At 34.4% G+C, this 16,322-nt stretch overlaps 2 protein-coding genes across 2 annotated transcripts; one reads left to right on the top strand and one right to left on the bottom strand.

Moving 5' to 3' along the window:
• The first annotated feature begins 2,290 nt into the window (after positions 1–2,290).
• On the top strand, positions 2,291–5,343 carry LOC120326424 (checkpoint protein HUS1-like). The gene is made up of 7 exons (XM_039392715.2): positions 2,291–2,433; positions 2,713–2,840; positions 3,311–3,487; positions 3,560–3,697; positions 3,848–3,963; positions 4,663–4,832; positions 5,197–5,343. The coding sequence occupies exons 1-7, from the start codon at positions 2,382–2,384 to the stop codon at positions 5,280–5,282; spliced, it is 867 nt and encodes a 288-aa protein (XP_039248649.2). The 5' UTR covers positions 2,291–2,381; the 3' UTR covers positions 5,283–5,343.
• Positions 5,344–5,947: 604 nt separating this feature from the next.
• LOC120326382 (focadhesin-like) lies at positions 5,948–11,523 on the bottom strand. Its single transcript, XM_039392658.2, has one exon. The coding sequence runs from the start codon at positions 11,453–11,455 to the stop codon at positions 6,092–6,094; it is 5,364 nt and encodes a 1,787-aa protein (XP_039248592.2). The 5' UTR covers positions 11,456–11,523; the 3' UTR covers positions 5,948–6,091.
• Between the last annotated feature and the right edge of the window lie 4,799 nt (positions 11,524–16,322).

Below are 16,322 nucleotides of genomic sequence, written 5' to 3'. Positions count from 1 at the left end.
AGCTACGCGGTTCAACAGCAAATAAGCATACGGTGTTTCCCCGAATATAGGACAGGGTGGTATTTCAATTATCTTCCAAAAAATAGCACTAGGGCTCATTTTCGGTGATGTGTTTCAATTTCATTTATTAAAAACGAAATTACAAAGTAGAAAATAACGAGATTTTCAAATATGGAAACCGATATCCCTTTACTTATAAATAACGCGTTTTTATTAAAAAAAAAAAAAACTGCTAAACATAGATTGATTTGAAATAAACCATATCACCATCCTCTGGAATGTCTTGCATGCCAATGAAGATTTAATTTAATTGAATTTTTTGTCGAATTTTTGCACCTGTAGTTTCATGTCGACAATGAAAGGTCTCATCGATTGAGAACTTCATTGAACCTTATCGTCTCATATACATAGATTAATCATTTAAAACGCGTGGGAGAGATTTCTTTCTATCGACTAAGTCAAAAGATACTATCGCTATGTCTTATTTTAAGGGGGAGGGCTTATAAAATCATTTTCAAATTTGAGGCTAGGTTTTATTTTCGGGAAAACAAGGTAGTATGTTTTTTTAAATGCCTGGTATCAAACGTTTTGAAAACCTTTTCACCCAAGCGTATTGGCAAAGCCAATATAAGGGAAATTACATAAACTTCTTCAATGGAACCAGTCGGGAGCGATTGCAGTTCCTGATTATGGAACGAAAAATATTCCCATCAGCAGTTCCCATAGTTTGTAATTGGTGGAGTTCATCACCCATTGATTCAAAAAAAAAAAACTGTAATTTAAATTAAAGGATCAGGCTTATACAATCAAAATTTGTCAGCTATCGTAATGGGGAACCTATAACATTTTATCTACAAATATTTGCTTTGGTGCGGGATTAGCGATATATATTTTTTTCAATTCCTTCTTTCCGATATATTCACTTTTACTATCGTATCTATGAATTATCAAAAGCCTATAGCTGAAAAGAATTTTTTTTATTGCGCCATTACGTAGTTATGGGTTACTAAGTAAGTAAGAAACTTTATGGTAATTACGTCATTGAAACAAGATAAATCCAAGCGCTTGAGAATGGAATCACTCAATACGGATTACAAGAAGTAGTTTGTGTTGTTGCAACAAAAATACTGCGGTTAGTTACTGCACCACCCTGTCCATATATTTGTAAAATGCTGTTATTTTGGTTTCAATATATTTGGGGCTACTCGGAGCAAATTAAGTTTATTTTGAAAATATATGCCAGTACATGGGTTATCCGCTGTAGATCACAATTCTCTGTTTCAAGTAAGTCACCGACTCAGCATGCCATGGAAAGATTTTTAGGTGGACCACAGAACTATTAAAAAATGCCACAGTTGATTTATGTCACTATCAATAATTTTGATTGCACTAACAATGATTGTTTTCTGAGTAATAAGTTTCTTTCTAATTATTAAAGTGAAAGTGTCCATTTTTACAGAAAGATTTGGATTTTTTTTCTAGTTTATCACTTGCAAAAATGTATGGGTCACAAGAATTTTTGGGCAGCGAAAATTGGCCACAAAAGTAAAAAGGTTAAGATTTGAGAACCACTGCCCTAGATGGATAGATATGCATAACTACCGTGTTTCCCGAAAATAAGACTGGGTCTTATTTCATTTTTTTCGAAAAATAACACTAGGACTTATTTTAGGGGGATGTCTTATATTTTCATTTATCAAAAACAAAATTATGAAGTAGAGAATTACAAGATTTTCAAATATGAAACCGATATCAAATTACTTTTAAATAACACGTTTTTAACTGCAAAATAACTGCAAAACATGGATTACCAATCATTCAAAAAGTTTAGGAGAAATTTCTTGCTATCAACTACCGGTAGGTCGAAAAAAAATCACGTTATTGACCAGGTCTTATTTGAAGGGGGTGGTGGCTTATATTAAAATCATTTTTAAAATTAAGGCTAGGTCTCATTTTCAGTGTAGGTCTTATTTTCGGGGAAATCAGCACAAGAAGCAAAAATACTGCGGAGAAACTAACAAAAATGCGTATATAAATTTTTGCACTAACACGAACAACAATTTAGCAATACGAATTATAGTTATGAACATATTCAGGATGCGGAACGCATCATTCCAATTTTCCGAAGAACTAAGAAAGAAAAAATGACCGGGCATTTTATATAGAACTACGTTGCACCTACAACACAGAACTCACGATAAAGAATTTCATGCAAAGACAATTAGAACAATCGTTAGAATTCCATGGATGAACTCAATAAAAATCTGGCAACTAAGAATAGCTTAACACTTTCTTATGGGGGATCCCCCCGATTCACATTGCCGCGCTTGTTCAATTGTGGAATTTGCGAGTCGCTTATGCTTTTAAGTCACTAAAACAGGATGCGTTTTCGAGCAAAAGTTGTTGATATCGGATGTGTGCACCACTTGACAAGTGAGTACTATTTCCAGGCTGTTCAAGGAAAGAAGTAAACTATTTACCCATAGTTTCAAATTATGTAGGCTAGGTCTATATAAAACTAACACTTTAGTCTAGATACCGGTACCGTCAGGCGTGTGGTACCGGTACCGTATCGTACTCAAACCGGGTTCAGGGATATTTCCCTATAATATAATATCAAAACCGTGAGAGCTAGTACATCCATACATGGTTAACATACCGTGAGTAAGTAAGTGTTAGTTAGAATTATTCAATTTATGCATTGTATTTCAGGAGTTGTGAATACAATATCCAAACTTTTAAAGAAATGCACCCTCCGTTTCACTTCTGAAAAAGTTTATTTCATTCTACCAGATCAGGTTTCTAATGGAGGGGTCAGCATGTGGTGTGAAATCAAGCAGGTATGTGTTTTCGTATTAGATATAATGTGTTGGCCAATTTCAATGATAATTGAGCATTCAGGGAACTCAATCATTGTCAGAGTGGCACCCAATCAGCTTCTACTTTTTGGATTTACATATTTATCCCGGGGTAGAGGAAAGACTCTTTAATCGGCCTCTCGTCCGGTTACCAATCCATGTTGGGTATGGGATTAGTTAGCCAGTTATTTATTTTCGGAAGCATGGACTTGATGGTGGAGGAAGCCGCAACCGATCACATGAACCACCCTACGGCGGCGAGGAGTTCAGCAATTCTTTCGCACATAGCTATCCCCGGATACACGCAGTGTAATCAGAGGTGCGAATGCATTCCTAACGCTTAGCACGATTCGCCACACCGCCAAGCCTTAATTTTTGTTTTCATATAAAAAGTAATTTTTCAAACTTGAGTTATCCGGATACAGAGTATTGAACGATATGCATTTTTCTAGGAAAACTTCTTTGATGAATACCAGATGGAAGGAGTAAACAAGGATTGCAATGAAATCTATCTTGAGGTTGTAGCAGAAAATTTAAGTCGAGCACTGAAATCTGCACAAGCTGCAAAAGCATTAAAAATCAAACTGACGAAGAAACAAAGTCCATGTCTATCACTAGAAGTTGAATTGGTAAAGATATATAGAATTTAAGACATAAAGGGCTTTATTCATTGATAATTGCCATATAATAAAACATTTCAGCCATCTCTAGCGTCTGACTCGCGGACTGTAACACATGATATTCCTGTAACAGTAATACCAAGAAGACTGTGGGGAGATTATGCAGAGCCAAATATGCCAAACTACCATGTGACAATATTTATGCCTCCATTGAAAATGGTGAGATCGTTTTAAATACCAATAACAGTGTGTTTAATCAATATGCCTGCCTGAATTTGCATATTAATTTATACATATATAGTTTTTATAGGGCCTAAAATTATTTTTATGCCATCTTCAATTTGTATGAAAAAAAATAATTGTTATCAGGTCAAGACAATTGCGGAAAAAATGAAAAACATCAGCTCATATTTGATTCTTGCTGCAAATCAGCAGGGTGAGATGTTGATGAGAGTTGACACAGATCTTGTTACAGTGAAAACTAGGTAAAGCTGTTCAACATATTATTTCAAAGTATCTGCATGTCCGAAACTGCCAATCATGTGTCTGGTTTTCTGCTTTCTTGTATACATTTGTCCTGACATGTAGTCATCAGATTAATATTTCAAGGACTATTATTACAATAATTGAATAATATTATTACAATAACTCGAAAATTTTTTGCATTTCATTTTTGTCACGAAAGACATCAATAGATCGTTTGAAGATATTTGGTTTGATATTGATTGGCTAAAAATGACACCAGGACATATCTACAGTATAGTCCAGTGCTGTGAGGTCAGAGTTTGGTTGTCCTAGACCAGACAAGTATGGCCCGTGAGCGAAATCCGGCCCGTCCGATGCTGCCACGACCAAACTTTGATGTTTTAGTTAAATATAACTCAAGGTATTTGTTGAGATTGCGGTTAAATTTAGTTTTGGCATGAGGTTTATTGTTTTCCACTGTTGCTTTTGTAACACTGTAAACATTGTTCATAAAATGAAACTCTTTACCTCATACTTACATGGCCCGCCAGTCTAGGTGGGCAAATTGGCCCCTAATCTAAAAACCGTGCCCACACCTGTCTGCCCTAGACTCTGCAGCCCTAGTATAGTAGGTGGTATACATGACAAAGTGCGAGCTCGAATTTGTGTGCTGTTTCCGATATTTTGACAATAAAAGCAGACATTTTTTATGTTTTTAGTTTTCAAGATCTGGATATCCCTGATGTGCGCATGGAAGATGAAGAAGTCCAAAGTGTCTCTCACAGGCTTGCTTGGCCTCCTGATGAGTTTGCCAGTGCTAGAATAGATATCAAAAAATTTCTGCAGTTTTTGGCAGGACAGATTATAAACCCAGAGCGTGTGATTTGCAGTAAGTGTTTTTGGACATGAATTGACCTATGTATCTTTTTGTTGTTGTTGTGAAAAATTTGCTTTTCTCTTCAACTACTCGACGAATTGTTTTAAAATTTCAGGTGGTGAGAGCTTGTTGCTATTATTTTTATTTATTTCAAAAATTTCTGTGTGATGGCCTCATTAAAATTGGAAACTGTGCACCGTAGTCACATCTCAGTGATTTGGTGGTTAGACTACTTGCAGTGTAAAAGATTTGATACTACTTGTTTTGGCCTTTGTGTCTATTTTGAGCAATGGCCAGTTTTCAGTTTTTGTTAAATATTTATTTAATTCCCCAAATTTGACATGTGCTATAACAAATGAAATGTCATTTTTTGCAGATATCGTTGATGGGACCATAGTACAATTTTTCCTTCTTCATGATGAATTATCTCTGCAATATTTCATACCTGCCATAGCAAGATGATACTTCAATATGTGTTAATGTTTTTCTGAACTTGTTAATATATATTTTTTGTTCAACTTTGTATGTATGTGAATTTTCCTGTTGCCCAAATTGGTGGATAAAATGTAGTTATCATAGAGAAAACATAGACAGGTCATGCCAAGCTCTTATTCAATGGTTGCAAGTTTGGGCTGACCAGACACTCAAATGACTTGGAACCTTGTGAAGACAGAGGAACGAAGGTGTACTTATAGATGTTGAATGGCGGTGGTTGAGAAAGAAATGCTGCTATATGAGACAAGCAGGAATAGGCCAGAAAATATGTGTGACGCACTAACTAAGAACAATCGAACCTACGTCAGTTGAGGCCAGACCCCTGGATTTCAAATCTGGTCTCAAAACAGCAACCCTAGTATTGAGCTCATGATTGCGGTCCCTCGCCCTTTATGTTCTTTTAGTTACAATTTTGTGATGGTGATCTCTCACCCGTCAGTATGAAAACGACCAATGTAAAGTTTTGCCCTGGTCATCATTTTCAGTACAGCAGGGGTTATTGATTAGAGACTAAACTGATTAAGCATAAAATCTTTAGTGCCCTTACAATCAGACTAAATACATCAGTGTAGTGAAAGAGAAATGGCATTTACAGTAGCTGAACCCATATTGGCAAAATATGAACAAATAAGTCGTATATATATGACTTTTATTTTAACAAACCATACCAACTATAAAAAGGGAATGGTGTTTGACAGTGACAAGATCAGTAGCAGGAATGCTCAACATAAACTAATTGCTTCAAGATATTAAATTTGAATCATGATTGTAGACCATCAATTATCTTGTCTAAGCATCGGCTTGACAATTGCAGTTACTACTTTGCACCAAACGGAGGGTAATTGGTATCCTTTTGTATTAACAGCTGCATACAGAGCACCTCTAAATGGTTGTTCCCAACTTTGCATTGAACCAATGACATTTACCTTCTGCAACATCATTATCAACCAATCAGTCATATGCTTTATTAAATTTTCCCATTTCTCGGACTTGTATAACATTGATAGGGAGAGCGGAAACATATGTTTGCAGTCATTTAGACATGTAGACTGAACTTTCAAAATCATGGAACTATTCTTGTAGTGTCCCATAATGGGCAAAGAACTCCCAGCAGTTGACCAAAAAGCAACTGCCATAGATAATATATTAATACAATAATCTAACAGCCCATGATCGAGTTTCTCTGAAGATTCGACTATTTTCTTAATCTCACCCATCAGTTCTTGTAGCCATTCAATCTGGCTATGCACTTGTTCTTTTCTTCCAATACCACATAAACATTGACCAATGATCCACAAAGACTCATTACGAATACTTTCATCTTTGCCACACTTGAGAATTGTATTATTACACATGTTCAGTGGATGTGTACCAGTAAGTGTACAGCAACACCTGATAAATAAGCACTTTAGAAGATTGCTGGAAAGAGCATTTTCAACTTCGTAATTTGAAAGCAACGCATTGGCATCAGGCAGGCATTCTATGCATTCAGACAACTTTCGTAAAACGTCTATATGTCTTTTATTGTCACACATAAAAGGTAAATTCATAAACAATCCTTCAATCGTGTTATACAACATATCATTGATACCAGAAGCCAAAGCACTAGATTGTCTCAATGATTTAGTTAAACCATCTATGATGGCCACACGCATTACTTGAAATTGGTCGGAGTTCCAAGGCATATCAATACATCGAGTTGCTATTAACTCAAGAAAGTCGGCTATTTTTAAATCTTCCTGACATCTTATTACTTTATCCAGATTTTGATAGATCATTACTTGAGCAGAGGAAGGAATAGATTCAAATTTTTTCATAGAAATCCATATCGATAAAAGAGAAGAGCATGCTGATGAATGATTGCACTGTGAAAGTAGGATTGATATAACAGAGTTTATTGTTGTTTCGCTGTAACTACCTAGAAGCAAAGGAGAAAGCACCGAAGTCCAATTCACTGGAGGAAGCTTAAAATCCCACGAATTTTGAGATATAACTCTCATGATTACATCGAGTATATCACCTTTCATCACATTATCTGGTTTTATTGCTTCTATACAAAGATTGTATAAACATTTCAAAATGCTGGTATGTGGTAAGTATTCATAGGATGGTGGCAAAATGGAACCAATAGTGCTGCTGTTGCTTTCTAGTGACATATATAAGTGGCCCAAAAGTATGGTAGCTTTAGTAGGAACTCCCGGATCATCAGAATTCCTTGCTAATAGACGCAGTGATTTCACAACACCAGATAGTTTAGACAAGTACTGACTGGATCCCAACATGGAGGGATCCACAGCAACAGGGGATAGAGTGGAGTTTGCCCCGACCAAGGCACTTATACCAGTAATAGATGCAAGCTTTTCCCGAGTTGGTATTTGACCCTTACTTAAATTTGCATACCATTTGCTGAAAAGTGAATTCATTGTTTCACTAATTGAACCCTCACCAAAAAGAAAAATTCCATTGCACAAAGTTCCTAGTGATTCACTAAGACCAGATTTAGATGGATTTTCATCTACAACAGTGTGAAGAATATCCACCAAACTGTTTACTTCATCATTTGCAAATATACCATTGGAAAATGCAGAGAGGTGAGTCCATGTCAAAATAGTTGCCAGTGTTTGTGCACATTCAGGTGAATGATCTTCATTTTTTAGACTTTCTTTCAATTTGAAAATGACTTCTTTACCAGCGACATTGAATGATGGATCAGAGCTTTGGAGTTTAGATGAAAAAGCTAACCCAAAACCAAGCAGGCATCCAAGATTATCCTGTAGCTGTTTATCATTTTCTTTCAGGATATTGTTCAAATTTTCATAAAGCATTTCTAAACACTTTTGGATAAGTAACACACCGTCATTTGTGAATTGATCATTCAGGTTTTCATGATAGATAACGCTCAGAATGTGGCCCAAGGCAAGAAAGCTGTGAAAAGTTATGCCTTCTTCTGATAAATCGTTCTTTCTCAAGAATGCAAGCATTTCAAGAACTTTTCCACTGTGTTTTTGCATTGTAACCAATGTGATGAATGGCAGGGCATGAATAGCACATATTTTACCTAATTGAGTTGTGCTAAGCTTACCAGTGGATGATACAGCTCTATATTGACACCAAGACATAATTCTTCCACTTGGAATATGTTCCGGATTTGCTATGCTCATTAATGTATCAATGGCCATTGTTGTCCAATGTGACATTTTAAGGAATTCTGTGTCAATTTTTGCCTCGGCAGTATTCTCTTCATTCATATCATTCTCACCGGTGTTTGTTGCAATAATTAGAGCTGCTAATGCAAATACAGCATTTCCCTGAGAGCTGGGGTTTCCTTTAGAAGCAGCCTTCAAAACATTCATAATTTTATCTCTGCACCATAAATTAACAGTGTTTATCTTTTGTTCCAATTCCTCCTGCGCCTCAGTGGAATCACCATCATCTCTTAATTTTTGCATATTAAGCTCAGCAAGCCTGCCAACTATCACAATATTTACACATCTCTTCATAAAAACCTTCCAACCATGTGCACACCATAACAAACTTTGCCAGTTATTTGGCTCAATAAACACTTCTTTCAGTAATGCTTTCAGTATGTCAATCACTTTTCTTCCTTGTGAGACCAATGATTTTGGAAGTGGATTACCAGAGCTATCTAATTCTGGTGAAGTAGAGTAACATAAAAGCAAACTAGAAGCTAAACTTGCCTTCATTGCTGGTTGTTTATTTCGCTCATAGAAATTCACAATAAACTCAGGAATAGCTTTCAATGGCTTGGGTTGTGATGCCTGTAACTGCGATTTCATTGCTCTGTGATGTATGTCCCTCGGAAGACTTCTCAGTTCTTGTTTTAGAATTGATGAAGATAATTTTTCAAATGATTCAAAGTTTTTACTGTTGACTGTAAGTAAAAGTTTTCCAAAACATGAACCAGGAACCGGCTTTTCCAGATATTCTTCCTCTGAAATTTCGTCACTTTTTTGTGGCCTAAGAGATGACGGGAAATGCTTAACTTTAAAATTCAAATAATCAAAGTGAGACAAACTTTGCAAGGCTGCATCAACAATTGAGATATCATCTGTACTGTTAAGTTTATTCCAAACCCATGGTAAAGTAATTCCAAGGAAAGTTTCATACTCTTGAGAATCCGTCATGAAGCTTGGAACGAGTGATAAAAGTTTCAAAACACCTGCACATATGAGTGCTTCAGTCTGTTTTTGTAAATGAGGCCCGACCTCATCCCACATTGTTTTTAAATTCAAGACTTTGCTTTCACATAAAAAGTAAAGAGCTTCTAATGCAAGTGAAACCATTCCAATATGGCATTTACCTTGACCAGGTGTCATAATTAAACGATTTATTATCTTCAGCATATCACTTCCATATTGATGAGGTCGGTCTTTACATATTGTACAAATGGCAAGACCTTTCACTAAATGCAAATCATAATTATCATCTTTCTTCCAAATGCTGTTCACATCACCAGATATCATTGTTTGTATGTGTGGATAACAACGATCCTGATTCTTCCAAACATTAATCAAAAGCCTTAGTGCCAATGGTTTTAGAGATGGACTAGATGACATTGATTTTAAAATATTTAAAATGGGTGACACACAATAAGGATGGTTTGCCAAACTAGGTAGTGCATAGAAAACCCTGTGGACAATCATCATATCAGAACGCTTGATTAAATATATGTAAACTGGCAAAATTGAAAATGAACATTGAGGGTTTGCATCGGCTAGTTTCATCAGACAGTTTAAAGTGTGGCTGAAAACATTTGACACATACTCATCTCCAATATCCAATTTTGCTGTATTCAGCAGCAAGGTTAATAACAAATGAGTAATGTTTGAAATATCACTTTTATCAACGGAATTGTTTGCGAGTAAATTTTCAATTGAGTTTAGCCAAAGTAGAGGATCTGAAGAAATTCTCTCAAGTGTAATTGCAAATGACAATACTTCATTTCCATAGTTATCCAAAATACAATATTCACTTAAAGAAGATTTGAATGCTTTATTTGCTACATTGGATTGTTTCTCCTCCAAGCTTGTGAATACCTTGAGAAGAAGATTCTTCGTTTTTGGTTCTATCACATTCATGCTACACAAAAGCTGCAACTGCAACAATGTGAGTCTTAGCATGTCTACTATCATGCTGGAAACATCTTCAATTAATTCCACGAATGATTGTATCCAACACAGAACATCAAATAAAACTATGACAGGCTGGGTTTTTAAGAATCGTGCAATAGCAACCAATATCAGCTCAAAGTCCACAGTACTAAAGTGACAATCTTTTGTCATTCTTCTCAGCATTCTCATAGCTATTAATTTATTACAAGCATCTGATGTGGTGATACAGAAATGTAATATCTTCAAAAGAAGCATCAGATTTTTTTCATTCAGTTCTGCAGCTTTTTCATAAAATGTAAGTGTATTAGTTGTTGGGTCATGATATTCCAGAACGTGAAATATAGTTTTCTTGAATTCTAATTTCTGATCCCTTTTGTCCTCATTCATGATGATTTCAAATAAACAGGTCAACAGTCTAAATCTGCATAAATCCACTTCATTTGCAGTTGATGGGTTTAATAGAATGTACAAAATAATTGGTTTTAATATTGCAAACATTCCATTTAGTAGATTTGTATCAGAATTATCAATGTCAATTTGTAATATGTTTTCAATTTGCAAGACCACTAAATGCCATGCATTCGGACTGCTTGAAAGAATGGATATAAATGGATGGGGTGGAGATCTAAAATTATATGGACAGCGATATAAAACAGCATCATTGCAAGACTGAACTTGTTTCAAAACATCTAACTTGAGTAATTGACCAATGATGTGAAGCAGCCAACTAATACAAGGAGCGTGAGAGGAAAAATTCACTGCTGTTGAAACCACTTTATTTCCATCCAACAATCCTTCTCTGGCCAGAGTCACAATCGCATTTGCACATGCACATGCTGTATTGGAATCATTCGATTCACAGGACTTTTGCCATAGAATATCCAATTCTGAAATCAGTTTTTGTCCAGTTTTGAGTTTATGTCTTGCAGATGTCTGCAATTGTTCAATAGCTTGAATTCTGACAAAATAGTGAGGAAATTCCAGTTTGTTTTTAATCGTCTCCGTCATGTTTGCTCTAATAATCTATTTCATATGCATATAATGACTAGAACCTTTGAGAATACAAAAGCAGAAATGGGTGAGTATACAACTATACAAGTACAAGGTTTAGAAAGCTACGTCCATATTAACTATAAGGCAATTTAATGCATAACTTTAGCGGTAAATAACTTATAGTTAGCGCTATTCAGTGCAACTTTCTTCTGAATTATCACTAATACCAATAGGTTATTGTGGGACACTCCAATACAAGGTAAACATGCTAACAAAATAGAAAACTTCTATAACAGTATAACCTGTTCACCACACTCAGACACTACTGCACTATGAAATCATACAAGCCATTCTTATATTTCTGTATCTTACTATAACTTGGTGCTATTTGAGATCGACCCAGAAAATACATACAAATTGTAAAAAGCTGTGGTAATTCAAACCAAAACGTGTTTACAGTTAGCCTACTGCAGTATGGCAAGCCTGTAATGCATAAGTAGGCATAACTTGTTGGGTCTGGTATAGTTTAGTACCACATGCACTTCTAGTTGGCCTGGCTCAACAATTTTTGCATATGTCATTCCTAACCCCCACCTGACTACGTCACCGAAAAAATATGTCACTACGACGCCACAGTGGCGTAATAAATACCTCAAAAGTATACGGATGTCGTCCAAAACGCAGACGATAATCCGAAACCAAGCAAGCTATTTCTCTCGTTTTCTCGTCGCAGCGATCCCAATATGAGGGAGACCGCTGGCGTTAGTGAGTTCGATATTGTTGGCGCAGATGCCATTTCGGACGATGGTAGCTGTACTTGGTAAGCTCTATGACGTGATTGTGACGTCGTAGTGACGTAATTTTTGGATGGCATAGTCGGGTTGGGGTTAGGAATAACATATACAAAATTCGTTATTTTACGCCCACCAGAAGTACTTGTGGTACTAAACTATACTAGACCCAACCTGTTAACGGCCTTTGCTTTCAAGGGTACTTGATGAAACAGTGCCTGAATGCCAATTCAAAGTACTACAATAATCAATCGTGTTACCAGTTCAACTTGTATAATTAGCGTACACAATTAAGAAGCATTCATAATATCATTTGAATTCATCAATTCATCAATTTTTAGTATATTGAGTTATATTATGTACAATTAAAGTAAAAAATTAAATATATTAGACATGTTCATTTTTATACATACTAAATTTATACACACTTGATTTATAGTTCAAATACAATTCCTTAGTATTTCAAATTCTCTGACAAAATTTGGTGATTTTCTATTTTTTTCAATGTTGAGTCTGTAAGTGATTGCAGTTTTTATTTGTTTGATAACTAGGTGCTGATTAGGGGGACTACCTCCAAATATAACAGAATTTCTTTGTATCCATATTTTAGTGATTGAAATTAAATAAACAATGATATCTAAATCTCGTCTTGTAATGTTGGAATGTAACAAATAGCTTAAATCCAATAAAACACAAGATTCATAATTTTTCAAAAGTCTGGCATTATTTAATTTCCTAACAGTATTTTCCATAAAATCAGAAACATAATCAAAATATTCACAACTCATAAATAGATGGCTAACAAATTCTGGTTCTTTTCCACATAACACACACATATCATTTCCTGCTATATTTCTTATTCCAGGTTTTGTTTTTACTGGTAAAATATCCCACATTAACTTGGAATTAAAGGTTTTCATATAGTTTGCCAGAATATTATTATGAACATTCTCACATGCAATATTTAAATTACAATTGCGTAGAAAAATTAATCTATCCCCAGTCATAGAAATAACAATTTTTTTATAAATAGTTTTATGCATACCTTCTTTTTTATCTGTACTACTTATGTTATGTTTTCTTAAAAATTCTAATATTAATCTATACTCACTTTGAGGACAAAATCTATGTAAACATGTATTTTTAGTTCTAATCCCCCAAAATGTACTAAGTTGTTGTCCAATATTGTATTCAACAAAGGATATACAAATATGATTGTAATGCTCATTATAATCACATTCTCTAGCTTTATAACAATCCAAGACACTAATTATGTACATGCACATTGTAAAATTCTTTAACACTAGAGCCCTCCACCCGCTACCATGTTAAACCTATAGTATTTTATTCTATGTATGGATGTTTTCCTCAATAGTCACTTTGGTTTTCCTCGCTCACCGATTTTCTTGTTTATTTCCGCAACAATACCAAATCAGCGATGAGTCAAAAATGACCCAACATTTTCTCTGGTGTCAAGGGTCGGGGAAACATCCACGGAGTCAAAATAAACTTATACTTTTACAATCAATTTTCAAAGGCATAATTTCTTGTTTAATCGGCCACCTAAAGCTGGGAGCATACGGTATTTGTGGCAGAAATTAATCGCAAATAATCAAGACCACGGAATTCGGTCAATTACCAGCGTTCAGCACTTCAGACAAGAGACGCTTTGAATAAAAGCAATGATATATATACATATATTATATATTTAACGAGAAGAAGGCAATACGACATTTTCTTCAAATTGGATGTTAATAAAATATGCAAAAACTTGATGTTAAATAAATAAAATTATCCGTTGGGAGAATTTATTAATTTGTTGTGTATATATATATATATGAAAAAAATAAATTCAGCTAGATCTGTGAAGTTGGTTATATGGTCCACCGACAAAATATGTTGCCCCGAGTTAAATACTCAATGTTTCGTCAAATAATTCAATAAGTTTTACCTGCATTTTATGGTATATCGCATATCCTTTAAAAGCTACAAAAAAAGATAATAACAAAAATATATAGAGTATATGAATAATAATGTGAAGGGCATATATATGTTGTCGTATATATATATATTATAATATTTTTAGTTGTGACGATGTTTTGTATTAGCTGATTTCCAGTATATCAAAAGTGTAATCATTGAAATGCTTCATCAGTAGGCTCCTGCGCAATGCATATGCTCTTACTAATTTTGTTTTACATAGACTTAATCTATAAACATATACACGTACCAGTCGTAACATTTTTTGTAAAATGATTGACTAGCTATCCTATACTCTTTCGGTAATTGAATATAAAATTCATTTTATTTCCGTATGGCAAGTCCAAACTGATCATCAGAAAAACGACGTAAGGTAATGAAATAAACTGATCGGCAGTCATTACAGTAAAATATTATTTCAGTTTTTGCTCTAATGAATAGTCTATATTAGATAAAAATGAGTCACTAATAATAATTTAACAATTAATGGCAATAAGTCGCCTACAAAAATACATTTTTCATTTATGTGACAAAGTTAGAAATAACGTCTAACCGGTTTGTAGTCCTCGATTGGATCTTTGAAAGCTTAATAAAGAAATTAAAGAATGGAATGAATTATGCTGGGCAAAAATCCCTTAGGTATGTACTACCACAGCATATAATATATATATATATGAGCTTTAAAGACCTGTATGCACATAATTATACATACAAAAATTATTCCCTCCTATTTCTACTCCGCTTATCCTTATATTCTGATACTTCGAAACTTTGGATTATGTTTTTTCATTGTACTATTTTCATAAAAACAAAATGTTTTTTGATACTTATCGTTGATTTTGGGTACACAATTCCTAAGTTCACATCTCATTCATAAAGTTTAAACATAAAAATGAACAGATAAGTTAATGCTTAATTGAATTGTTTAATACCGAATTTAATTTACAAAATAGCGGAAATCTGTTCACACTCTATCAACCAAACTTAAATTTTTAATTTTGCATTGAATGCATTAAATACTGAGGATGATCGCATTTTCACAATATATATCTGCTAAAACTGCGAGAAATTTAATTTTCAATTACGCATTGAATGCATTAAATTCTGTGGATGATCGCATTTTCCCAATATATATCTGCTAAAACTACGAGAAATTTATGGAAACAATCTTTACGTTAAACTAAGTTATATGGATAATAGGCTCATAAATATTATCATATAACTATTAAAAAATAAATTATTCTGTTACAAATCTAGATTCATAGAAACACAATGGATGGAAACAATTCGTGTGGAAGTCGTTAGATTTTCATGAAATCGCAATGTTCAATTCAATGATTCTGTTATATTTAAGTTTGTATTTGCTATTTTATATTTAAAAATAAGACCGGAAATAATTTTTGAATATAAGGCTAGCATGCTACAACCGTACCAAGGCAATTTTGTCGATGTTTATCAGAAGAAAAAAATCGCGAGAAGATAAAATGGCATCGAAGATTTTTGTGTTTCTGCTGATCATGCAAATTGGGGTGCTTTGCACATGGTAAGCATAATTCATTATGCATGGTAACTAAATATATGAAAACAATATAACTTTGATTGACTCTTTAGATAAAACCTTCATATAAAAAGCTAGAGAATTCAGTTATCAAATTTTCGGTTCGATGCGGCCTTTACATATAACGGTAAATGGGCTTGGAATAATAATATTATATATATACTGAAGCTTATCTATAGGTAAAATTTGTGTAAGATCTCTTAATAAAATTCAAAGTAGTACAAATCTTTTTCTCCTCCATGTAAAACGTGGACAAGCTTTGCATATCCGTGTCTCAGGCCAGTATGGTCTTGAACATGCATCCCGTCTCTGTTATATAGGGTGACCATACGTCCTCCTTTTGAAGGATTTGTCCTCATTTTTCGTGTTTCGTAAAAATCGTGTTGATCTGCAATTATCTTTTACGTCATTGCATTTTGTATTTAGCAATTTAGTAGAGTTTCAATTTTAGCAGAAAATTACGTCAGTAGACCCAGTTAATTATGCCGAAAAGAAAAATCCCAGGTACGTAAGCAAAAGTATCCATGCTTTAGATCTGATAGCGAAGCGGAGT

This window comes from Styela clava, chromosome 4, assembly GCF_964204865.1.
Source record: "Styela clava chromosome 4, kaStyClav1.hap1.2, whole genome shotgun sequence".
NCBI lineage: Eukaryota > Metazoa > Chordata > Ascidiacea > Stolidobranchia > Styelidae > Styela > Styela clava.
The sequence above is the reverse complement of the archived record's forward strand: the minus strand, read 5'-3'. Positions and strand labels throughout refer to the sequence as shown.